General features: G+C 36.7%; 2 protein-coding genes across 3 annotated transcripts; one reads left to right on the top strand and one right to left on the bottom strand.

The window, feature by feature from the left end:
• The first annotated feature begins 1615 nt into the window (after nucleotides 1-1615).
• On the top strand, nucleotides 1616-9265 carry LOC146483861 (THO complex subunit 3-like). Its single transcript, XM_085105138.1, has 11 exons — nucleotides 1616-1765; nucleotides 1893-1988; nucleotides 3430-3553; nucleotides 3994-4085; nucleotides 4465-4533; nucleotides 5029-5105; nucleotides 5475-5555; nucleotides 6592-6678; nucleotides 7414-7492; nucleotides 8122-8232; nucleotides 8416-9265. The coding sequence occupies exons 1-11, from the start codon at nucleotides 1631-1633 to the stop codon at nucleotides 8476-8478; spliced, it is 1014 nt and encodes a 337-aa protein (XP_084961264.1). The 5' UTR covers nucleotides 1616-1630; the 3' UTR covers nucleotides 8479-9265.
• A 2661-nt stretch (nucleotides 9266-11926) lies between these two features.
• Nucleotides 11927-25336, bottom strand: LOC146483860 (endoplasmic reticulum mannosyl-oligosaccharide 1,2-alpha-mannosidase-like). 2 transcript variants are annotated; one of them, XR_014863703.1, is made up of 8 exons: nucleotides 25109-25336; nucleotides 23707-24585; nucleotides 21960-22148; nucleotides 20853-21040; nucleotides 20094-20217; nucleotides 19479-19673; nucleotides 15476-18641; nucleotides 11927-15089 (listed from the first exon to the last, which is right to left on the bottom strand). XR_014863703.1 is itself a non-coding variant. In XM_085105137.1 (7 exons), exons 1-7 carry the CDS (start codon nucleotides 25223-25225, stop codon nucleotides 18315-18317), a joined length of 2019 nt encoding a protein of 672 aa, XP_084961263.1. In that variant the 5' UTR covers nucleotides 25226-25336; the 3' UTR covers nucleotides 11927-18314. The 2 variants fall into 2 exon arrangements, 1 of the variants encoding a protein (XP_084961263.1); XM_085105137.1 differs by having other exon boundaries at nucleotides 11927-18641.
• Nucleotides 25337-25545: the final 209 nt, after the last annotated feature.

The raw sequence follows: 25545 nt of genomic DNA, 5'->3' as shown, positions 1-25545 counted from the left end.
GATTCAAAACGCCATTTGTAGATGCTTCAGTAGTACACTGGTGAATCACTGATCGTTCAAAATGGGGAATTGCTTCGCAACTTGCTTCCAAAGTAAAGAGAGTTTGTCTGCAGCATTCTCTAATGAAAGTTTGTTTGAAACCAGTTCAAATGAAAGTGCAAGTGGATTATCGGCTGATAAAAAGCCGAAGAATGGAGAGACCCCTAGAATCAAGAAAGTTGTAAAGAAGAAAGGATCATCTGTGGTAACACGGAAACCGTGGATCCGAAGCAGGAATCGTGTCGCGCCTTGCAATAATGGCACTGTGGGAATTAGAAGCGAGAAAACGCTTCACAGAAGTGCAAATTTTCTCTTTCGTGTATCTAGTTCTTCAGGTTCTTCAGACAGTTTTCTCGAGTCTGCCAGCAGCACTAGCGTAGATACTGAGAGTGGGACCTCGTGCAGTTTAGAAAGCTACCAAAAGAGCTCGTCGCGATCGACTTATTCTGCGAGTGTTGGTTCCACATACGACGATTCTTCTTCACAATCCAGTTATTCGGAGTCCAATCCAAGTATGGAGATTAAGCCTGGTGTAACACAGGGAAGACTTATTATAGTCCAGCCGTGCCGCAGCTTATCGGAATCATACGACAGTTCATCTGCCGAGAGTATTGACAGCGCATGCACCATCAGAACGGCTGACTCTAGTGAAGATGAATCTTGTAAAGTTCATCCTTACAATTCTGAGTAATTAGACAGTAATGAACTTGATTAACTTTTGATGAAACAAGTGCTTAAGTGTTCTAGGAAGGTGACCTAAGTAATGAGAATTCAGTGTACAATGAATTTCCTTCCGGACTCCAGATTTTAGTGTGTAGTTCAGTGTTACACACACTTGGAGATATTCTTCCTCCTCATTGTCTACCGTAGCGGTGAGAACTTTTGAGGTGGTTCAGAGTTAAGACAGGCGTTGCTTAATTCCCATCTAAGTATAATGGCCCACCCTTAAATGTAATATTTACGATGCGCATTAAAAATTGCAGTTAAGGATGGGCCATGATACTTAATAAAATAAAGGCAACTTGTTATAGACTAATAATTTTACCAGACTCTCCAAGCTACAGCCCTCAACAGCCTAAGTTTGGTAGGAATATTGGAGAAAATTCTTTGTTTAGTTTAAAGTAGTTCTCATCCCAATGAAGACAACTGAAGACGGAGAATGTAAGATCTGCCTTAACAATGGACTGGTCACAAAGATACGAATGTGAAAAAACTAAAATCGATTTTCCGTTTAACAGTACTCAGACCTCTACAATAAAATACCGGATCTTGTTTTTGCCGTCGTCGTGGTTTTTAGTTCACTTAACAATATGTTAACATACGTCACATTCTATCCAGACGGCTCATAGGAAGACCATTTGTTTTTTTAATGAAATGACATCGTGTTTAAATAAAGAATATAATGATGAAATAAGTTTGTGTACTTATTGACTGTTCATGGCGCACGGACCGAGTACTGCGAGCACGCACCTCACTGTTTAGAACTATTTACAAAAGAACCAAGGGGGTGTTTTAAGAATTATTGAAGGCAGGACCTGCTCAAAAGAAAACAAGTCGGCGACCTGGCACTTTACTTGTTTCAGTTTCCCACATGCAAATTATACTGAGTGAGGATCTGGGAACGACACTAAAATACAAAATAGCGGCTAGTGATTACCTGAACGAAATGAAGAGATATTTTGAAAATAACTCGAGAACTAAAGACTTTGTCGCTCACACAGCTAAGGTGAGTACAGAAAAGAGCCATTTCCTTCGTTATGCGGTACTATTTGCTAAATACATGCGGCTTTTGCTTGTTTGTTCTGGCTCTATGCAGTCAAAAGGTTACAGAAAGTTGTCGCGTTTTTCACCAGGTTCATTCTGTAGCGTGGAGTTGTGATGGGAGGAGACTTGCTTCAGGCTCTTTTGACAGAACTGTCAGTATATTTGTGTTGGAAAAAGACCGTTTGGTAAGTAACCAAAGACCTCATTTCCTTAGTTATTGTAGGACATGCTATAATAATATATGTAGACTCAATTCATTTTAAACAGATTTGAGCTAATTAGTTTACATCAATTTCTCGGAGACGATCATTCATCACCAAGCAGGTTTTAGTTTTGTAGAAACACAAACTCTGAGGACAACATTGCATGACTGTCTGAAGCCACGATCGGTCGTCAAGGTTGTAGTGTTACTGTTAGGCCTGTTCTGTTCTGTTCTACTGCCGTGCCGAACTTAAGCTTAAATCAATTTGACCCGGCAGTGGTACGGCAGTAGCATGGCAGTGGTTTCAAACGTTGAATTTAATTCAGTCATGCCAAATTCTAAAATATATAAAGTATAGAAAACGACAAAATTAACCCAAAATACATTAAAATAATTTATGAATTTAGTTTGGCACGGCATTTATAGCACGCCGTTTGAAACCAAGTCGCACTACTGCTGTGCCGATTGACAGGGCCTACAGTGTTACTGCTGTGCTAAATAGTCATGCTGAACTAAATGGTTTCAAACGTCGTGCTACTGCCATGTTTAAGTCAAATTAAATTCTTGAACTTAGTTTGGCATCCAGTAGCGCGACATTTGAAACAGGCCTTACACGTCCGTTACAGATATGCATGAAGGATTGGGACCTCTGGAATACTATCATAGCCCAGGGAGTCCCAGCTTGTTGTTGTGTCTACTTTAAGTTAAATAATTTTGCTAGGTACTATTTACTTTTTTATTTGTTTATCATAGTTCAAAGGTTGGTGCTTTATTGGTGGATAACATTGTTGTTGGTATAAAATGAAAAATTTTCCATCATGCTTAGATGTAATCTGAGAAGGCTTAAACCAGGGTGCATTCCGTGTACCTCCCACACTGAAGATGCACTGAGGGTGTCAAAGTTCTATATCAGATGGCTGCCAAAGCAGCTACACCAGCGAAATGTTACACCAAACACCTATCCTGGATATTTTTGGATAGCAACAGCTCATTTGAATAGTAGAAGTTTTCAAAGACCTAGGTAATCTTACGCCAGGCACTACCTCAGTCTCATGCAGTTTTATGCCAAAGACCATGATTGTGCACCTGCATGCTGAGTGATTTGAAAATCCACACCAAAGATCTTCAGCGTAACATGCATAAAATGCAGCCTGGGACTTAAATATGTCGCATTTTGCCAAAAGAGTGTTATCTGACCTTTTTACTCTTGTCTATTCTATACACTTGGCATTTCATGTTGCTATCTGCAAAAGTTTCTTGTACACACATATTCAGCTCTGCCCCAGGAACCTGGATTACTTGCCTATGGTTGCATGAACTCAAACTAAAATTGCTGCCACATGCTTGTTTAAAACAGTTTTATGAGAGCTTTTTATGCACCCAGCTAGAGAATAAAATAATGTTGTGATTTGATTAAATCGTAGACTAAAGAAGCAAACCACAAAGGTCACGGAGAGAGCGTTGATCAACTGTGCTGGCATCCAAGTAATCCTGATTTGCTGGTAACGGCATCAGGTGATAAAACAATCAGAATATGGGATGCCCGAGGTAAGGTTACCCAGCCTGTATACACTCAACCCCCACTTCCCTTCTCCCACTCCAATCTTTGGTAACTCCAGTATACAAATAGTAACAAATAGAGGCTGTTTTTTATTTTCTGTGCTACAAGAATTACTTTGAAATTTCTGTACACTGTACAGCTGCCGTGAAAACTTAACAACATGTTGTGCAGCCCCAAATAGACATGGCATTGGTGTAAATACCAGACTGCTGTACTTGAATGTGGCAAAACATTGTAACAGTATTAATTTTTATACTGGATAATACAGATTGGTTGCTTGATTGATTAAATTAAGATATTTAGGTAGAACACTCTCAGATGGCCTTCATTCTTCTTTTCTGTAACTTAATGGCATTTTTGTCTTGTCAGCCTCACACCTGTCTTTAACTGGTAAATTACAGATGCCGTATTTTTTGTTTATTTACAGCCAGTAAGTGTGTGTCTGTAGTGAATACCAAAGGAGAAAACATTAATATTTGTTGGAGTCCTGATGGTAACACAATAGCTGTAGGAAACAAGGTCAGCACGTACAGTAATGGTACAGTATGCTTGTAGAAAACCACATGAAATAATTATAATTGTAAATGCAGTCTGAAGACATTGTAAAGGTATCAAAAAACAATAATTCCATCTGAATAACAATGCAATCAAACATGACCGTTAGAATCAGTAAAGTTGTGTAGTTTTATATGGATAAGTCATGTTTTCTACAACCTTTACATATTTGTAGATTAAGTTTTGTTTTTGGCTTGTGGTTTCATCTCATATAAGATGGTTCATGAAACTAAATTACTTGATGTTAAATTTTATGTTGGTATTTCTCTTAAATCTATTTGTTGTACATTTGAAGATAAATTGTTTACAGCATTTTTGACAGTGGACATTTTTTTTACATCAGGAAGATCTGATAACATTTATAGATGCAAGGACATACAAAGCAAGATGTGATGAACAGTTTAAATTTGAGGTAAGGAATGCTTAGATTTGACTTAATGACACAATTTGGTTCTGTATTAATAAAAAAAATGCACTTGTCTTGAAAGTTCCTTGATGCTTGCTATATAGTATACATGTTTTGAACATTACTTTTATTCTGTGAACGTAAGTGTGAAATACTTTAAATCTGTTACTACGTGAAGTTTTTGCATGTCTATATTTGTAGGTTCTGGTTACTTTTCTCAAGTGTTCCTGTATTCGTCTTGTCCCACCTCAATTTGTTTTGTAACTAGTTGCAGGATAAGCCATTCATTCTGTTATTTTTCAAATAAATTGTTGTTGTTGTTGTTGTTGTTGTTATTCTGGTGACTTTACTTTTGACAGCATATGTGAAATATATTTTCTTATCTTTTTTGCCATCTACGGTATGTTACAGTAGATTTTCTAACACTGTATATTTCTTTTCTTAAAATTATGAAAATATACTAGTTGAGTCAAAATGTGACAAAAGATATTATTTTTGTAGGTTAATGAAATTTCTTGGAACAACACAAATGATTTATTTTTTCTCACAAATGGTCATGGATGTATTAATATATTAAGGTAAGAATGTATTGTGAAATTTACACCCATTTCAATTTATCTTTCCAAGAAAAGCCTGACAGGTTAACTTAACCACTACCAAATAACATTTAACCCCTGCTCAGGAGAAGTAGACAGAATACAAACAGGCCTTCATGACTCTCAAATTGCTAAATGTTCAAACCCCCACTGGCAAAAAATGGGTGCCTGAACCCATTGCATTCAAGCTTGACTGCCCCCTTGTCAGGCACTGTCCAGCTTTGAAAGATATATTACGTAAAGTTAATATTGCTGGATGGTCCACTGCTTCTCATCACCAAACCTGGTACCCATGGGAACCGTATATTAGTAAAGAACACATTTTTGTTAAATCGTTCTTGTTTCTTGTAGTTACCCAGAATTAAAACCACAACAGACATTACATGCTCATCCTGCCAACTGTATATGTATAAAGTTTGATCCCAAAGGGAGGTAAGTCAAACCAGATAATTTGAGCAGATAAATTATGTGTGTGGCAGGTGTGAATTGATTTATCTAGTACACGATAGTCATGAATAAGGTATGAAAGAGTATTGAACAAATAGCTTGGGGTGTCAGGTTATCAAGTGAGAGGCATGTCATTTCCTGAGAAGGGAAACGACACCCCATTAGTTGGCTTTGGATGAGGTATGGTCCAGTAGTGTTACAAATCAGTGTGGCAAATCAACACTAAACCAAAGACCTGCAATTTATTTCTAATGATTTGTGCCCTGCAATATTATTTCAAGCAGAACCAAGCAATCACTAACAGTAGTGTAACATTTATCATGTTGCAAGTGTGGGATTAAGAAAAAGCTGAGTTTCTGATGGGAATTTAACCTATGATCCTCTCTACACCAGTCGGATTTATGCTCTTTAACTACTTAGCTGCTGGGTGACAGTCTCAGACAATGCCCCTTTTACAACCTCTGGAAGAAGTACCCCGAACAGTTTAAGCAGTTGTTCATTCCCACAATGTGTTTCAGTGTAAATGCATAATTTTTATGGCTTTAATGTAAAATTTGTTTTTAGCCTCTTATATACTTTTTCATTGTATTATGTTTACTTAGCATTAATTTAATCTTTATCATCCTTATCTGTTTTTAGATTATCCCAGTAGTGGAAGAAATGTAGATTGTAAATTGTAAATTATTCAATTCAATTCAATTCATTTATTTTGCCATTAACCAAAAAATTACAACATAAATACATTAAAGATGATACACAATATTCCTACTATTACAATATTCCTACTAAACTATTTGCAAGATTAAATGTGTTAAAGGCCAGGAAGCCTATATAGAAGCCGGGGGCTTATTAACTATAGGCTTCCTGGAACTATAGGATAAATCATAGAAGTTAAGGGTACTGAATGAAAATTATGCAATTCAGCCAATTGGTTGCGAGGTAATTTTGAAATCTAGTATCTATCTTCCTCTATGATAATTTCTAATAAATGACTGGTCTGTTCTTTTTTGCTTTTGATCAGATACTTTGCTACTGGAAGTGCAGATGCATTAGTAAGTCTGTGGGATCTTGATGAGCTTGTCTGTGTGAGAACTTTCTCAAGATTGGAGTGAGTAAAGCAGTAAATTGTTTTCACTTGATAAAAAATATACACATCACCATTTGAATAGTGGGTAAATTGCAAAAATACCTTTTTCTCTTCCATTTACTCCTTATTGTACCAACCGCGGTTGGCTTGCTAACTGTGAGATTGCAAGTGCTTCTCCTTCAGTTTTTGTTTAACCATGTAAAGCTTTGTTATGTTGTTGTTAACAAAATTTTACGAGATCTGACAGTTATTCTTAGTGATAGTTTGTGCGACTGGCCTCTTTTTAATCGTATTTAAAGATGGTACCTCCTAATTCAGAGGTATTTTAAAAATTTGCACAGTTTATGACCATGCAAAAAAGCAGATCAGTTAGCTAGGGAACCACGCTTTTCAGAAATGCATGATTCTAAAAAGCTTTAAAATACAAAACAATGTATGGCATTTTTTTTTTCCAAATTGGAACTTTATAATTATCTCTGAAAATGTGTGCTTACTCCCAATTTTTCTTTTTGATTCCAAAGCCCTTGCTAAGTTCTGCCTTTCCCGCACAGTCATAAGCCACCCAAAAATACCTCTGTATTAGTAGTCACTATGCAAAAACCCATTGTACAGGACGCATGCGCAGTAGCAAAAGGACACAACGTCCTTAATTTCGATTATAAACAGCACGAATTGTTTCGAAGTTCACTTGTGCAAAAAGGTGTACGTGTATTGAGAGTGATAGTAACTTGCGTGTTATTCTTTTCTTCTCTGTAGCTGGCCAGTTAGAACACTAAGCTTTAGTCATGATGGTGAGATGCTTGCATCTGGCTCTGAGGATCTTATTATTGATATAGTATGTGATCATTTAAAACATTTGTTTCTTCTAGTTGTTGAATTCAATGGACACTCTTTGCTGAACAGGTGTAAAAATGTATGTCTCTGACGAAGCAGATGCCTGACAGAAAAAAAAAACGGTTCTATTTGATGGCTAGAAATGAAGAAATCCTAAAAGTGATGGACAGTGATTTAAAAGACAGAAATTAGTAAACACTGTAATTAGAATTCAAAGAGTGTTATAGATGGTCACAATTTATGACAACAGGTTCTCAAACTCATTAACAATTCATCAAGAGAAAACAAAGAAAATCACTACCGTGACCGTGGTTTGGATATGTGATCCTAATTACCATAAAATTTTGCCAACTTTAGCCATGAATTTCTCCAAGAATTATTGATAATTTGAGAGGCCATATCAAACACTCAAAAGTGTGTTTCATCGGATATCCAAACACCTCGAAGTCGTTTAAAAAAACTCGGCTGCGCCTCGTTTTTTCAACCTACTTCTCAGTGTTTGGATATCTGATGAAACACTCTTCCTCGTGTTTGATATATTAATTGGCAGATTTCCACCATTCAAGTTATCTTTGATTGTTATTTTCGGTTGGAGTGGATCTTAACGTTGCCCTTTAATGTGTGATTTAGGCGATGGTAGAGACTGGTGAGAGAATATGTGAAGTGCAGTGCAATGCTCCAACATTCACAGTGTCCTGGCATCCTCAGAAGCCTCTCTTGGCTTTCGCTTGTGACGATAAGGTACAGTACTACAGTGCTACCCAGTCAGTCGTAATCAGTTGGAGTTTGTAGATCTGTGGTCCTTAGACTCTCATTGCTTCTTGTCCACTATAATTATTCAGTTGCTGTTTGAATAAATGACAGCTGTATGAGACCCACGGATCTTTACGCATTATGTGATTTAAGTTTTTTTTTTTTTGTCAGGATAAACATGATCGCGATGCAGGCACTGTCCGTCTCTTTGGATTGCCAACCAACTCCTCGTGACCTTTGACCGTCGTTTCCATGATTGTGTAAAGAACTTCCAAAGCAGATTATTCAGTTGTAGTTTTCATTTATTGCACTGATGTCTTTTAGAAAGTTTTGTGAGTGTAGGAAACTAGGAATCACAATGTGTATTAAAGCTTTTGTACAGTTTTAATAAATGTGGGCCAGTTGCTTTTAGTGAAACGTAAAAGGGTACGTATGTTGTAGCATCTGCAGTTGGTGCTTCTTGATCTAACTCGTTACAATAAGCAGTTTCAGAAATAATCTTGTAATGTTCTCTCTTCACGCGTAAAACGTCGAGAGCGAATTTAAAGGTAATTTTTTGCAAGTAAAAAATCTTGATTAATATTCACCTGAAATGGAATGTTTTACTTCAGTCGAGTCGAGCACCTTTCAGCGTAGCCAATCACTTTATCACAAACTGATAATGCTGATTTCATTGCAAAGAGATATATTTATGCGGGACAAAGTACTTTCAGAACTATTTTAGTCAAATGACTACTCCACGAGTCTATGTTTTCCAGTGGACTATTTTTCTTTCTTTTTTAGTTATTTTTTGCTGTACCATCACTGCTTTTTGTCAGCTATTAGCCGAAGTAATTTGAAGAACTGTTTCTGACAGCCTATTATCGTGATGGCGGGTCGTATATCGCTCTTTAATGGGCGTGATATTTAAACAAACCATTGAAAGCCTTTGTCTAAATTTTGATGTTCTGCTAATGATTTCCGTTTTGTCCTTCCCACGCTATTTCTTCCAAGTCTATAATAAACGGCTATTTCCCTTCTGTATGCTGATATGCCACCGTGTGTTTACATTGCCCATCAATGCCCATCTTTGACATTTGTCAACCATGAGACAGTTTCAAGAGGCTTTGAATTTTCCCATTCCAGCTTAGAAATGGATTATTCAAGCGAGGAACAAGTACATTCACTGGGATTTTTGTCGATTTGCACGGAATCTATTCATAATGAAGCTATCTCGCCGTAGTTTGCTGGTGCGGATTCTGGTGACTGTTATTTCATTGTCACTGTTTTACTGTTTATTTGCTGTATTAGAAACTGCGCGTCAATTGAACTGTGATCATGTGCTACGCGATTCAGAGGTAAATAATCATCTTAGCGGTTTCCCTTCCCTTGCGTCGAATAACAACCCGAGGTTGCAATCTAACGAGTTGTACAAGGATCAAGGAAGGGCATTGAAATCTCTCTCACAGTGGAGAATCAATAGTAGCGCTCTCATATCTCCACTTACATGGTTTGTCGCTCGCTCGGCTAAAATTTCGCGTTCCCCGCCGGAATGATTTACCAAGCGAAACGGAAATAGAGACTGTAATAATAGTAATCTTTATTACGAATACCAACGTCACAAAAAGTGGCGAGTGTCTCATGAAAGAAGATTAGTCCGTAGCCGTGAAACGATTTGGGTTGATTACAAACAAAACAAAGTTCTGTCGTAGCCTTGGTCTTCTGACTTCAATTAAAAATCAGATGTATCAAGTAGAATTGCAGTACGCTTCAGTCTAATAATGGGCGACTTTACACTGGGCCCCTCAAGTATCCCGAGAGAGCCCACAAGTTTTGCTTGGCAAAGAAAACGTGTGTGAAGCTCAAATGCATTTTCCGTGATCATCATTTTCTCGGAGTAGCGTAGCTCTTGTTAAGGACGGTGCCTACTATTGTTACTGCGCATACGTTCTGCGCATCGCGAGATACTCGGATTTCCTATGGGTGGTGCCTACTGATACAGGAATATTTTTGCGCGGTTTGAAACTATACGGAGAAAGCAGAACTTAGCAAATGCTTTTGGTGTCTCAAAAGAAAATTGGGAGTAACCATGCATTTTTCAGAGATAATAAAGCTTCAATTTTGGAAAAAATCCCATACATTGCTTTATATTTTGGCGCTTTTTAGAGATATTATTGCTTAATTATCTCTGAAAAATGCGTCGTTACCCCCAATTTTCGTTTTGGATTCGAATGGGCCTTCCTAAGGTCTGCTTTTCCGGCATAGTTATAAACCGCACAAAAATACTTCGGTATTAGTAGGTACCGTCCTTAAATATTTTTCATCTAAAAGAGTATTTACTATACAACTGACTGCCGAGAAATGCACTTTAGTATTCAACGATCTATCTACCCAAACGATCCCATAATCCCTCACTTGCACCATTCTCCCCGTAGTTTCTGGAGTGAGGTGAAAAGTCAGCGTGCGTGATTATTCAGGTTCGGAAGGAACTGGGCATTTTGTAAAAACTGTTTGCCGCTGCATCAAAACGATGTTTACTGCTAACGCAAATATCCCAGAGTTTTGGCTTGACTGCGCAAGTCCGCGATCAGTTACGCGTAGAAATGTAAGAGACTGGGGTCGAGAGTGAAATGCAAACGTCACCAAACACTAGGAAAACCACGCACGCGCAATTTTTGAGTCCGGATTAATGTTAGCAGGGTAAACGCACGTGCAATAAAAAAGGAGCTACAGCGCTTTCGATATTTACACGAACTTGCGCTGCCGTTTGCATTACAGTGTGAATCTGGTTATAAACTTTCCATTTATTTCGAGTATACAGTCAACTCTCTCATAGCGACCACTTCTCGTAGGCGACCACCTCCCGTAAGCGACCACTTCGTAAACAACCGTTTTGTTTCTCAGTTAAATACTGTTTCAAGAGCTCTCTCGTAAGCGACCACCAGTCAAAACTTTTAAGGGACCGCGACCACTTTTTAGGCCAGAAATTACACATATTCTTTTGTTTTCTGTTTCCGGTAAGCGACCACCCAACATAATCACGTATTATCGTTAGTAAATCATTACTCAGAAGTGACAAAAGTTCAATTTTTAATGACTCTACCCCAGACAGCTGACAGATAATAACAGTTTACAAACAGAGAAGATGGCAATAGTTAGATATGTAGGTAAACTGGAATTGTTACAGTGATCTGTTCCAAAATGTTATGCTAAGTTTCATCAGACTGAATGAATAGATGTGAAAAAATCAAATAAATTAGTTTCTATTTGCCTAATTTTAGCTGCTAAGGTAATGTTTTTATGTAATTAATTGATCAATCCAGTGTTAGCCTTATTTTGTTGATCTTTCCCGTAAGCGACCACTTTGTCGTGCCCCAAGGGTGGTCGCTTACAAGAGAGTTGACTGTATTAAAGAAGCGTACTACTACCACTACCTTTTACCGTCGTAAGGTGCACGACCCAAATTTCTGTTGTTTGTTGGCATAGTACAGAATACAACGAACTATCGCTTCAGATCGCGAAAAACAACACACAAACAAAACTGTAATTCACAAATTGTAATTCACGTTCGTTGTTTTAGTTCCCTGTTAAAATTTCAGTTTGCAGATAAGTTATAAATCAGATCCCAGTTAAAAACAACTGCAGACGCTATCGAAACAATAAGCTGTTTCCCATAAATATTTGGCACAGTTTACACTATTCACACCTTTACAGCTTGGTTTATTAGAATGACACCAAGCCGTTGTCTATTTTACAATTTCCGCACATTTAAACACGGGATGAAACGAGTTTTTTTTTTTCCAGAAATACCGAGCCTTAGCTTCGCACTCTGAACTGGTTCCACATTGTATGAGAATGAATAAATATTTTTTAAATTCACTTTTAACGTAACTTGCAGAGCCCATAATTAAAGGAAACAGACCTGTGCAAATAATGTATAAAAGAGCGACAAGAGATGTGAATAGAATGTTTCGAATAAAAAGCGATACAAAATAATCCTTGTGAAGAGAAATGAACAGTGATAGCCAACCCCCTCCGTAGCATGGCTTTCAACCGAGCGTCGATAGTAATTCGCGCTTACTTTGGTTTTGCTTCACTGTGTTCTGTGATTGGTTAACAAAACGCGCGCTACTTTCTCAACCAATCCGAACTAAAACCAAGCGTGACTACCTGTCACGTGACACCCGTTTTCCCGCGCTTGCGAGTTCTGGTTGTGTCTAGTTGTGTCTAGTTCATTGTGTTATTTGTGTCTGTCGCGATTGGCCAGAATAATTACTTTGGTGCTCATTTGAAAACCGCTCTATAACTTGGCTCAGTTTATAATATTGTAATCACTTTCTTTTGCCTTTCTGTTTGTAAATCTGAATCACATTACTCAGAGACTAGCCTCCCACGCAGTCGTTTTTAGGGGACTCGAATTACCTCCTCCCCACAAACGCCTGCTTACCCAAGCGCCACATTCCTTTCCCATTGTTTTACTACCCAAGCACCCTAGCCAATCACCATCGAGGCATTGTCCAATGATATCAAATCAAATTCCTGGTTACAACGGCCGCTTCCGTTTCCCGCGAGCTTTGTACAGTCTCTGGTACAGTCTTGAGAGATTGATTGATTGATTGATTGATTGTTTATTTACCCATATTTGAAATCATTTACAATGTGAAATGTGACAAAATAAGATAACTATTTGGGAGGGAAACTGAAGAAACCCTTGCGGGCTTTTACAAGGCAGTTCCCCTATTACAATACATAACTTTAAAATTAATTTATAGGTATCGGTACATTACTTGTTAATGGTATTGTACGATATACGTTAACTATATGTAGCCAAGGCTTAATCTAATCATTATTTCAGTATTACCAGTAGCGAGTATAATAAAGTAAAATTGTCCAAAAGCGTTAAGCACCAGAAATCAAAAACTTTTTCATATTCTTATTGAAAATAAAAACACTATTTGATTGCTTAATAGGTGCAGGAATATTATTCCAAGTATTAATTACTTTGTTGCGAGTTGAATAAACACTATAATTTGTCCTATTAAAAGTTTTATGTAGCTTTCTTGAACTTCTTGTATGATAATTGTGAAGTTCTGCATTAATAATACAAAAATTATTAAAATAAGGTGGAAGAGCATTGTTGACCAGGTTGTAACTGAATGAAGAAATCAAGAGATCATTTATTTGGTGTATGTTTAGAATTTCTAACTTATTGAAAAGTGGAAGAGATGGTGTATTATAAGGAGAGAAAGTGATGATTCTTAAAATTTTCTTTTGCAGCTTAAATAAGTTTTCTAACCGTGTAGGAAAGTTATTAGCCCAAACTATATTTCCATAGTGTAGGTAAGGGTATATTAAGCTATAATATAATAATTTTAGTGTTGATTGGTTCAGAAAAAAGCGAATTCTTCGTAGAATTCCGCAAATTCTTATTATTTTTAAAGTAACATAATCAATGTGATCTTTCCATGTCAAGTGTTCATCAACTATGATTCCTAAAAACTTCGTTTGTTTAACTCTTTCTAAAGTCTTGTTATTTAATTCAATATGAAGGTCCTTTTTGAGCTTTTTACTACGAGATTTAAAGACAATAAAATTTGATTTCTTAACATTTAGAGTTAGTTGATTGCTTATTAACCATTTTTGAACCTTAATTAATTCTCTATTAATGTTTGATTCTATCTCTGATATGTCTTTCCCAGAAATAAAAAGATTCGTATCATCAGCAAAGAAGATAGTAGATAGGTCATTGGTACAATTAGCCAAGTCATTGATGTATATTAGAAAAAGTAAAGGACCAAGAACCGATCCCTGTGGTACCCCACATGTGATTGGCATAACTGCAGACCTTACTTGGTTATATTTAACAATTTGTCTTCTGTTTGTGAGATAATTTTTTAACCATTTATGACAATTGCCACGTATGCCATAGAAATACAATTTTCGCAGAAGAATGGAGTGGTTGACAGTATCAAAGGCTTTTGACAAGTCTAGAAATATGCCAATGGTGTACTCATTGCTTTCAATAGCCTTTGTTACTTTATCTATTAGTTCAATTATTGCATGACTGGTTGAACTTTTACTCCTAAATCCATACTGATGATCTGATAAAATGCCATTCTTTTCAATGTATGAAGTTAACCTCTTATACATGATTTTCTCAAGTACTTTAGAAAAACATGGAAGGACCGAGATTGGCCTATAGTTTGAAAATTTATCAGTATCAGCAGATTTATACACAGGCGTTACTAAAGCTGTCTTTAACTGCTCAGGTATTTTTCCTGTTTCAAACGATAAATTAAAGATATGGGAGAGTGGTATTGATATAAAGGGTGCAACATATTTTATAACTTTACAGCTTATTTCATCAATACCACAGCTATTTTTCCCTACAAGGTTATCAATCACTCTATTAACTTCTTCACTTGTTTTATAATTTAAGAACATGGAATTTTCATAATTCCCTTCTAAATATTTATAAAATTCATCACTATTCTTATTAAAATTCTTTGCTAAGTTTGGACCAACATTCACAAAAAATTCATTAAATTTATTTGCAATGACTTCTGGTTCATTTAGCTCATCGCCATTATCCATAAATGAATTTGGCAAGACTTTGTTCGATTGATTTTTCCTCAGTAACTCATTAATCGCATTCCAAGTCAACTTAGAGTTATTTTGTGCTTGATTAAATTTGTTATCAAAATAATGCTTTTTAGAGATTCGTATTAAATGATTGAGTTTGTTACGATATACTTTGTACCGTTTCTCATTTACAGTAGTCGGGTTATTTAAAAAAATTTTGTATAATTTTTCTTTTGTTTTACATGATTTCATTAAGCCGTTAGTGGCCCATGGATTTTTAATTCCTCGTGTATTCCTCATTTTTAGTTTCTTAAGTGGGAAACACTTGCAGTATAATTTCAAAAATTCACTTATAAAGACATCATAAGAAATTATTGGATCGTATTTTGATAATACTTCCGCCCAATCTCGTTTTTGAAGTTCACAGGAGAAAGATTCCAGAGAACGTTTATTTATTAATCTAGTTCCAAAGATATTATTGTCCGGTTTTATATTGTCCAGATTTAACTTGAAATTTGTGATAGTAAAAATGGGAAGATGATCAGACAGGTCACTAAACAAAATACCATTGAAATGTTCATTCAAGTTTAGAGTGTTTGCATAAATGTTATCAATCAAAGAAGCGGTACTTTCTGTTACACGTGTTGGTTTTGTAATGAGTGGTGTATACCCTGACGAGGCCAAGTGGTTATAAAAATGATTCGAAAAACTACATTTGTTATACTTCAAGAGATCTATATTGAAGTCACCCATAATGTAGGTAGGTTTGTCAGATTTATCCAGTTTTGAAAGAATTGCTTTAAGGTCTCCTTCAAAATCATTAAACCTATTATTAGGTGGACGGTAAATGGTATCAATTATGACATTTTTATTTTTTGCATTCACTATTTCAAGAAATAAGGATTCACAATTATCGAGGCTAGTTTCATTAATTAAGTCATGTCTTAATATGGTTTTTAGGTTATCTTTAGTGAAGATGCAAATGCCACCTCCAACTTTATTTTTCCTGTTTAGCTTATGAGCATTATAACCGGGGATTTCAAAGTTATCATAATCATTCTCATTAAGCCATGTTTCAGTTAGAGCTATTACTGAAAATTCACAGGCTATTGAGTTAAGATAAGTCAGGAGATCATTAAACTTATTTCTCATGCTTCTGATGTTTAAATGAATCATGGATAGCACGTTATTTATTTTGCCAGTGACATAATCATTGAATTCCTGCGTGGTGAAATAATTAGTCACTGGATCAGATACAAAGGGGTCATTTCCCTCTTGTTCTTGCGACAATTCGAATTCCAGACTATCTAGTCTTCTTTTCTCTAAGACAAAATTTTCAGACCTTATATTATCTGGAACTTCGTTCTGTGAAATAGGAAAAGGTAAAGGATCTTCTACAATTTCATCCGACATTGATAATTCATAGAAAAAATAGTATTTTTAACAAAACAAAACAAAAACAAAGAAAATGTTTCAACACAGTAGGTCCGTACTCATCTTTCCTTGCAAGACATCCGGAACTGTCATCAACAACATCTTATCATGCCTGGTGATAGTACCTTTGACCATTGATGAATAGCTTGTCTTTAATTAATATTGTTTTTTGTCCATCCGATTTAGCCTTCTTCATCACAGGATAAAGAGCTTTGCGTTTTTCCGCAATTTCTTTTGGGAATTGCTCAGAGATCCCAATTCGTGAACCTTTTAATACGTGCGCAGACTTCCTAATGAACTCCTTATCTTGAAATCGAAGGAATTTCACAACAATAGGCCGAGGCTTGTGTGCATCTGACTTCTTTCCCATCCTGTGAGCTCTCTCAATTTCAATCTGATCAGCTCCTTCAAGTTTCATGGTGTTTAGCAGAACATCTTGGATAACAGATATTGATTTTTCATCCTCTCGTTCAGGCAAATTGTAAAACAGAAGATTGCACCGCATGGAACGTGCTCGGAGGTCAACAAGATTCTGTTGTAGAACTGCGGCTTGGGCTTCAATTTTCATCACTTTTTCGTTTAGATCCTGTAACAGTTTAGCCTGTGACGACTGCTCTTTCTTTATTTCATCGGTGCTCCCATGCACAAATGAAACGGATTCCTTTAGATCTGCAATGTCCTTATCAACCCGGGAGAGATGAATCTCGATACAGTCAAGCTTGTCCAATTTCTTGTTCATATCCGAAACTAACTCGAATAATTTTGAGATGGAGACATCACTCTCATCACTAACTTTAACCATCTTTGCACTTGGCTTCAAAGGGAGTTAAGTTAGAATGTACATATATTTTTTCACTTCTGGAATGGCTGGTTATGGCTGAAACGCCAAAACAAATATCGTGTGTGAATAAAAGCGCTTCTTGTGCGACGTTTTGACACCGTTAACTGCTGGGAGAGTCAAAATCTTCGGGAAAGTGTAGTCGATCTTCCCCGCCTGATCGAGTTGACAGTCGATGAAGATATCACCTCTTACGCTACTCTACGTTACTCTGGAGCAGATTTGTTCGTTTGGACGAAGTGCTTCGAGAGACTAACTCGATTCAAGGGAAGATCTGCTGTATTTATCAGTACATTGAAGACTATTGAACGGAAAGTTAAACGACAAAGAGCCGATTAACTTGTGGTCCTTGTGGAAAATGTCAGCTAATGTCGTACATGCCCTCGAACAAATTGCAATAATAAAGCGAGTTTCAACTGCAAAATTTTTAAAGTTTACCGACATATTGGGTAATATATCGGTTTCCTCCACATCGAAAAGGTCGACAAGATTGAAGGCAAAGCAATAAATATTAAAGCGACTTTGCTTAACCATTCGGCAAATTGACGAAAATATCGCTATTTCCCGTCACGAATTCTAATTCTTTGATTGCAGTCCGTTGATAGACATTTAAACTAGAAATTTTGAACGTAGGGCACACAATACTCAAAGCTCGCGTAAGCTCGGTAAAGTTCTGTCTCTGCCGTGATGTTTTAACTGTTCGAGACCGCGAGAGGCGTTCTGAGGTCAAGGTCAACCTTCCAGATTTTAGAAGGTTCGCTGTGATTGGCTTAGCGGCGGAAAGGAATGTGGCGCTTGGGTAAGCAGGCGTTTGTGGGGAGGAGGTAATTCGAGTCCCCTAAAAACGACTGCGTGGGAGGCTACTCAGAGACCGGAGTATGAAGAAAGATTCATCCAAAGACTTCTCGGGGTAGAATGATAAATGTTCCTACGGTTCTTTCTAGGGCGGTTGAGTGTCGAAAGTAATTCGTGTTTGCTTTGATTTTACTTTACCTCGCTCTGTGATTAGTAAGCTAAACTTGCTCGCCGCATGCATTTTCCCGTGCACGGCACTGGCAGCATCTTTTTACTTGGAGTTTTGATTGGTTCAAGTCTTGGTTACGTCTGCTCTGATTGGTTAGAGCGAAGACATTGACTTTGGTTTAACAACACTCAAATGAACCGCCTGAAAAACTTCTATCTAACTGCTAATAACTATAACAATGTATCATTACTACAAAACTAAACTAACCTTTAGCTATGATTCTCTTATCGGCAATAAATGAGCCTCAGTATTAAATACAAACTTATCAAGAGGGACCATGTCCACATCACTAAATAATAAGAATAAATACTTCAGAGTCTCTCCAAGAAAGAAGCTCTCCATCTTGTCCCTGAATCCCAGCCTTGGGTCTTTAACACTATTTAAAGATGAGTAGCCTCCACTGGAAATTTTGGTGTGTTTCTCAAACGCTTGGAATATAGACCATCCATATTCCTGGTATTTCTTGTCTCCCGTCAGACGGTAAAGAATAAATAACGACTCCAAAGTCTCTGGTCTTAAAAGGTTGTGGGCATCTAATGGCTGAAAAGGTTAAAGAAACAAAGTTTACGATGCACGGCCCAATAAATCGATCGATCAATCAATCAATCAATCAATCAATCAATCAATCAATCAATCAATCAATCAATCAGCCAATCAATCAATCAATCAATCAATCAATCAATCAGTCACTCAATCAGTCAATCAATTAGTCAATTGGGTGAAGGCTAATCAATTGAACTATCAATCAATCATGACTACAGTCTCTAGTCTTATCAAGTAGTTCACATCTGGAAACTAAATATACAGAAGAAAAAAAGTTTAATAGAAAGACCTAACCATTCAATAAAAAAAGACTACAGTCTCAGCCTTAACAAGAAGCAAACCTCCAGTGGCCGAAAAGATTGAAGACATGGAGGTTTAAACAATCAATCAATCAATCAATCAATCAATCAATCAATCAATCAATCAATCAATCAATCAATCAATCACTACAGTAGTAAGCCAGTCAGCAAACACAACTATGATATGATAAATTAACGCTTTAATTTGCAAACTACTAGATTATTGTTAATAGATGCACCAAATCACCAATGTAGATTGTCTAAAGCTTCTACAAATCTCACATTCTTCAATTAATTAAAAAAATAATTTCATCAAAGTTTATTTTAATGAATCGTGACATGGAAAAAAGATGGAAAAAACATGGTGTTTTTTTTTCAAGACTCAATTTTGTGAACACAGTCCAGCCATTGAATTGTTTAAATATTCAAACAAAAAGTGAAACCTTGAGAGGTGGTGCCAGAGTAATATGTCCACTGTAATCACTTGTCAACAGCCTCCACACCCTTACAAAAAAACAGACTAAAATCCACTTACCCTAACTGTGATATCTTCATGCATGGCAGGACCTTGGTTAAAATAAACCAATTCAGCACTTAGTCCTGTTGGCATCTTTTTGTACATTTGAACACAGGTCTCCAGCAGGTCCTTGGCAAACTGTTCATACTTCTTATCCAGGCCATTGTTAACTGCTAACATCAAAGTTCCAGGCAGAAAACAAACCAAATGATCCTACATAGAGGCAAATGATCATGCAAGAGTAAATTGAAATCTCCACCAACAGACCAATTTAGATACATGTATATTAAAATTCTAACTTGGCACAAAGACTAAGGGGAATAAAACAAAAAAATTAATTATTCATATATGAACCTCCATATAATTTATTTTGTTTTATTCCCCTAAGGCTCAGAGCCAAGTTAAATTGTTCCTGTCCCTCTTAAATCTGTGTCTTAACCTTTTAAGCCCCAATAGCTTGACTAGGATCTAATTTCTCCTCACAAACTCACCACTTGATCAATGAACAGTTCAAGAGAATAAAGGAAATGATCACTTGAGATAAAAGGTTTTGATGTGAAGACAGATAACTCTCCAAATTAGTGACACGACAAGAATGAGAATCTACATCAGTGTTGATAATGGGATCCATACCATTTTAGGACTGAAGGTTTGTCCATGCAGAAGTTCACCAATGTACACCAGCTTGCTTGGATGAGATTCTCGCTTCAGAAGAGACATAACCCCATCCATGGCCTCTACAAAATCATTGCTTAACCTGCAATAACAAATGCTCTGCTTTGTTTTGTAATTTCATAAAGACTACATGAACTGACGTTAAGAAAGGCAATCAGTGAATTGCTCATTAAGCACACTTATCCCTCTAAACATTTCAGGTATGCACCTTTATCACAGAATGATAGGATAGTTGCCATGTAGAGCTGACTGTTATTGAATGTAAACATTTTAATTCAAAGTTAAAATCTGTGATATTAATATTAGGTGATTTATTCCATGGAATCTCGTATTCTGTTTTAAGCTGACCTCAGATTCATTGGATTGCCTTGTGCAATGTAATATAATTTGGAATTTGATTATTTATTATTATATTAATTTTATTATTAATATTATTATTATTATTATTATTATTATTAAATTATTATTATATAATTAATTATTGTAAATATTTACTCGTGATGGCAAATAAAGTATTGTATTGTATTGTATTGTATTGTAGATAAATAAATAAATAAATAAATAAATAAATAAATAAATAAATAAGTAGCCTCATATCCCAAGGGCCGTCCTAGAGAATTCGGGCCAATCCAAGAAGTACATTGTTTTTTCAGTCAGTGTAAATATTAAACAGACTGATGCATAATTCACCATGTGAATAAATAAGCAGATATTTACCATTCTTCACTTCTCCCACTCTGTAACCACTGCTTTAAAAGATACTCATAGTAACTGTCACCACGTGCACCAAGAGTGATAGTTGAGCCTGGACGAAACTTTCCTGTGTCTGCATTCACAAAAATTGGCACCAAGCCTGCATTCTTAGGAAGGTTATGAAGGTGGTTACTCACTTCATCAACAGCATCCTGAAGTTTAAGCAAATTTGTTCCATCAAGCAATACTGTATAATTTTGGAAAAAAAAGTTGTTGCCCTAAAAGTGTGGGATTATCTTGTGTGTTCTTCTATCAGTAGTAAAATTTGAGATGAAACTGATACGGCCAAAAAGTTTATGTTCTGCCTAAGGATCTGAGGAACATTTCTTGAAAGTCCACAGCAGACACGATCCTACCAGGCACAAACTATTTTTATTTATTAAAATGTGTCAGTCTCAACAGAGACTTATTATATAACATTAATTGATTTTAAGGGTAGGTTTCAAAACCTTGGTAAAGGTTTTTAACCACACAGGCAGGTTTGCAATGAAACTGACTTTATTTAGCACAAATTTAAACAACATATTTGAAAAAAATACTTATTGCACCCACCAAGTTCAGCATGTTTGAGAAATGGGCCCCTGATCACCAAAGCTGACCAACTTATGCCAGCACGATTATGGATTTGAAGCCACAAATGTCCAATCTACAATCTAGTTAGTTGCCATGAACAAACTGATGTAGCCAACCAATGGCTTTGCCTAAGTTCATATTTTTCTTATAAGTTTGATCAGGGAAGAACATGTTACATGTACATAATATTATGACTGTGGCAGGTAACAGTCCTTTAGCTGACAGCTATTGACTGAATAACTGATGACTTGATGGTGCTTAAATGCCAAGGCAAAGAAAACTGTGGTACTCCACAAATGATAACTGTATCTTCTATATTACTGCTATATACCAAGAATGACTTTTTTTTTTACGTAAAAACAGTTAATATATAATGCGAATTATTCTTTGTCATTTTCAGTAATGTCACCTTTCAAAGATCATGTCAAAAAGTAATTACATAATAAAAAAGTCAAAAGAAACCAGGATCACCCAAAATTCCTGTAGACAATGTAGTACCTTGTATTTTGAGTCGCCAGTAGTGTACGTAAGATCTCTGAACTCCAGCTGAATAGTAGTCACTTCAGACACAGAGCTATCTGGACCCCAACGGGGAGGGTGTGCAGAATGGGTTAAGAGATTAACATCTGAATATGGAATATTTGATCTTGTATTAAAAGCTGGCAGAAGACGATCTCCAAGATCAACCTGCAATTTAAGCAATCATGCGTGTCATAGACAATATCCATTAATGGACAATGATACATGTGATTAAATTATTGAAAAGCACAATATTCATGGAAGGTTGAGTTAGGCCCAGTTCAGACGCCAAACTTTTCATGAGCCGAACTTAATTCAAATTAAGGTCGAGCAAAACCAATCGAAATGTCAGCGTTTTTTTTTTTATTTGAAATATTTTACAATAATAATTTATGCATTAGGTTCAGCTCATGAAAAGTTCGATGTCTGAATCAAAGCCGTTCCAAAGCCGAAATTCCCGGCTGAGCCGTTCCAAATTGAGACAGCTGTTCTCAACTGATTCAGACGCCGAACCTTTCACGTACTTAATGCGTCGGAGGTATTAGGTTCGGCTCATGAAAAGTTCGGCGTCTGAACCGGGCCTTAGAAATCGATTCAATAACAAAGTCAAACAATAAAGAATTGAAAAATTGTCAAATACCTGTAAATTGTTCGTGGCTAGTCTGACGCGGCGTTTCGTCTCGGCTAAGAGACTCTTCAGAGACCTTTAGAATTTGTAGGCAAACTCGTTGAGCATCACGCGCAAAGTCCCGTTCGCAAATTCAAAATGTTAGCAATCTGGCCCTCTATCATGGAAGGATTCCCAACCGCACGTACACGAGTTGTACGTGAGGTTGGGAATCCTTCCGCGATAGAGGGCCAGACTGCTAACATCTTGAATTTGCGAACGGGACTTTGAGCACGTACACGAGTTGTACGTGCGGTTGAAGAGGTCTCTGAAGAGTCTCTTGGCCGAGACGAAACGCTGCGTCAGACTAGCCACGAACAAAAGTCAAACAAGACATTTAATTTATTAGCACTACACAAGTGCAAATAATTGATTCATAATTAATTAGCGGTTTTCAATTTAAAGTTCTTGACCAACGAGATGTAAAACCAAAACCAATCATGCCTCATTCACACGTGTTTTCCCGTGCTTGGCACCTGTTACATGTATTTGCTTTGAATTCTGATTGGTTCATTCCACTGTTTGCATCTGTTGTGATTGGCCAGAGTAATTACTTTGGTTATGGCTTTAGGACACTCGATTGAAAACCGCTCTCATATTACAGGCACTTGGAGAGCAAAATTAACAGACTTTTTCGAGTTCACTAAGTGTAGTTGAACTAGAGCCAATTGTGACAACAAACTTTATGGGAAATCGGGCATTTGCAACTGTTATAAGACAGTACTCCTTCTTTATATGCATTGTTAATGAGTGGAATGCAGACTTGCTGGTGCAATAACTTTATTTCGAAACAGTCTTAAAATGTACACGCATGCTTCGGAATGATTGTAAATAGTTCTAATTTTAAATGTTTGTGATTGTTTTAGATTTTAGAATGTTCATTTCTGGAAATTGCTTTATTCAGGGTTAACCTCACGATTTTCCCTTTCAGGAAGTGTTTTTATTGATAAGTTGATTTCTTGAATAAAATGTTATGGTATGTTGTGTCATGTTAGGTAAACACTTTGGTTTAAAATTATAAAAAAGTTAAATTTGAACCCTTATCTGTTGTCAACTTACCGCTTTTTTCAGAAACAAATCATCTTGTGACAGGTGATAAGCACTTAGAAGTCCTCCAAGCACACGAATGGTTGTCTCAAACAGATTCACATCAACATTTTTCTCAAAAGACAAGCTGTTAGCAACCCATTCACGTCCTTGTTGAAATTCCTCCCGTAGGTTCATCAGAAGCATTGTGTCCAGGGAGTCAATGATTGTGAGTCCAACACCAAACCACTCACTGTGAGATCTAGAAACAGGGCGTAATTCATCATGGCCCCATGCATATTTCCTATAACCTTCCCAAGCATGTTTAAAAGCCTCCACAACCTTCTTTTGTCGCTCATTTTGTTTATCTAATGGAAGGATGTTTACTCCATTAATGTTCAATGCCACATTCTCAGCATGCTTTGTTTCGCCATCACCAGCAGTATCCGCTCCATTTTCACCAGTTCTGTCGTCACTGTGCCCTCCTGGGTCCCCATGGATCTCTCCTGTATCTCTCTTTTCCTCTACATTACCATGAGCATGATCATCAACCTTATAATTTGAATCTTTCAGTTTATTATCGTTATTTTCATTAAAATTTACGTTGTTTATAGGAGGTTGTGGTTTATTTCTATCCTTTAATTTTGGTGGTCCCTTTTTTACAATACCATGTTGCTTTCTAAGCTCTTCAAGTTCTTTCAAATTATTGTCAATAATCTCTTGACGATTAACTCTATTAAACTTAGGTGAAATATCATCAGAAATCTTGTGGCTCTTGTGGTCAACAATTTCATCTGCGTTTCCAGTACTGTAAATAATGAGTCCTTTATGCCACATCACTAAAGTTACACACCCAAGGGCACAAAGCAAGATTATAAGAGATCTTTGAAATGATGACATGGCTCGCCATTTCTGCAAAAATGAGACAGAAAATCATGACATCAATTGATTTGAGTATTTTGATATTGAAGGTCTAAAACGGAGTAACTACGATGGGAGTAACTAAACCTTATCTGCTGACGTGCTCATGAATGCAAGTGACTCCACAAGAGACGAACGATTGAATGCACATGAAATACATGTATGAAGACAAAATATTTGCTGGAGTAAAACAACAATATGCATGGATATTTAACGAATTTAAGACAAGCTAAAGCTTGGCTGAGAACTTCTTCCCTTGCAAGATTAATGAAAAGGCTATCTAGTTTCGTAAGATATACACAAAAACAAAATTAATATGGCGCTTTTAGTGTATTATTAATAAGAAGAAAATATTTATTTACAAACACGGACGCATTCACAATAACTGAAATAGAATGCACGACAAGAAAAACCATACCAAACAAAAAGATATCATAATAGACGGCTTCTGATACACATTTGCTTGAAATAATCGAAAACATGAACAGCATTAAAATAAAAAGCACTTACGTACCCTGTACAGAGAAGTGTGTCGCCGGTTTTTACTGTTGCTATCATCTTTATCGTCGATTTTCCATGGCATGGCAACCGAGATAAAGTCTCTCGATCCTTCCCGTTCGGAGGAACTCATATTTTCTTTGTGCTTTAACGTAAAAATACGAGGCAGTTGATGAATGTTGGAAACCGGGAAATTATTGCATATTAATTTTGTTCGTACAGCTCTCCGCCATTTTTAGCATAATGTAGTAGTACCCAGGATGCCAGGTCAGAACTACTTGTGAAGAAACTGGACACTACACTGATGTACTTGCCACGGAAGAACATAAGAGTAACGTGGAGGCTGTCGTGCAGGCTTCTGTTTTGAATTTTTCGTTTGCAGATCCTGGGTTTTGTTCCCTTGTACCGAGTTTTCGCTTCGTTTTTATTTGAGGGAGCCTCTGTAGTTTGCGT

Source organism: Pavona decussata, unplaced genomic scaffold (assembly GCF_977016875.1).
Source record: "Pavona decussata unplaced genomic scaffold, jaPavDecu1.1 SCAFFOLD_37, whole genome shotgun sequence".
NCBI lineage: Eukaryota > Metazoa > Cnidaria > Anthozoa > Scleractinia > Agariciidae > Pavona > Pavona decussata.
Note: the sequence above shows the minus strand (reverse complement) of the source record. Positions and strands in the feature narration are given on the sequence as shown.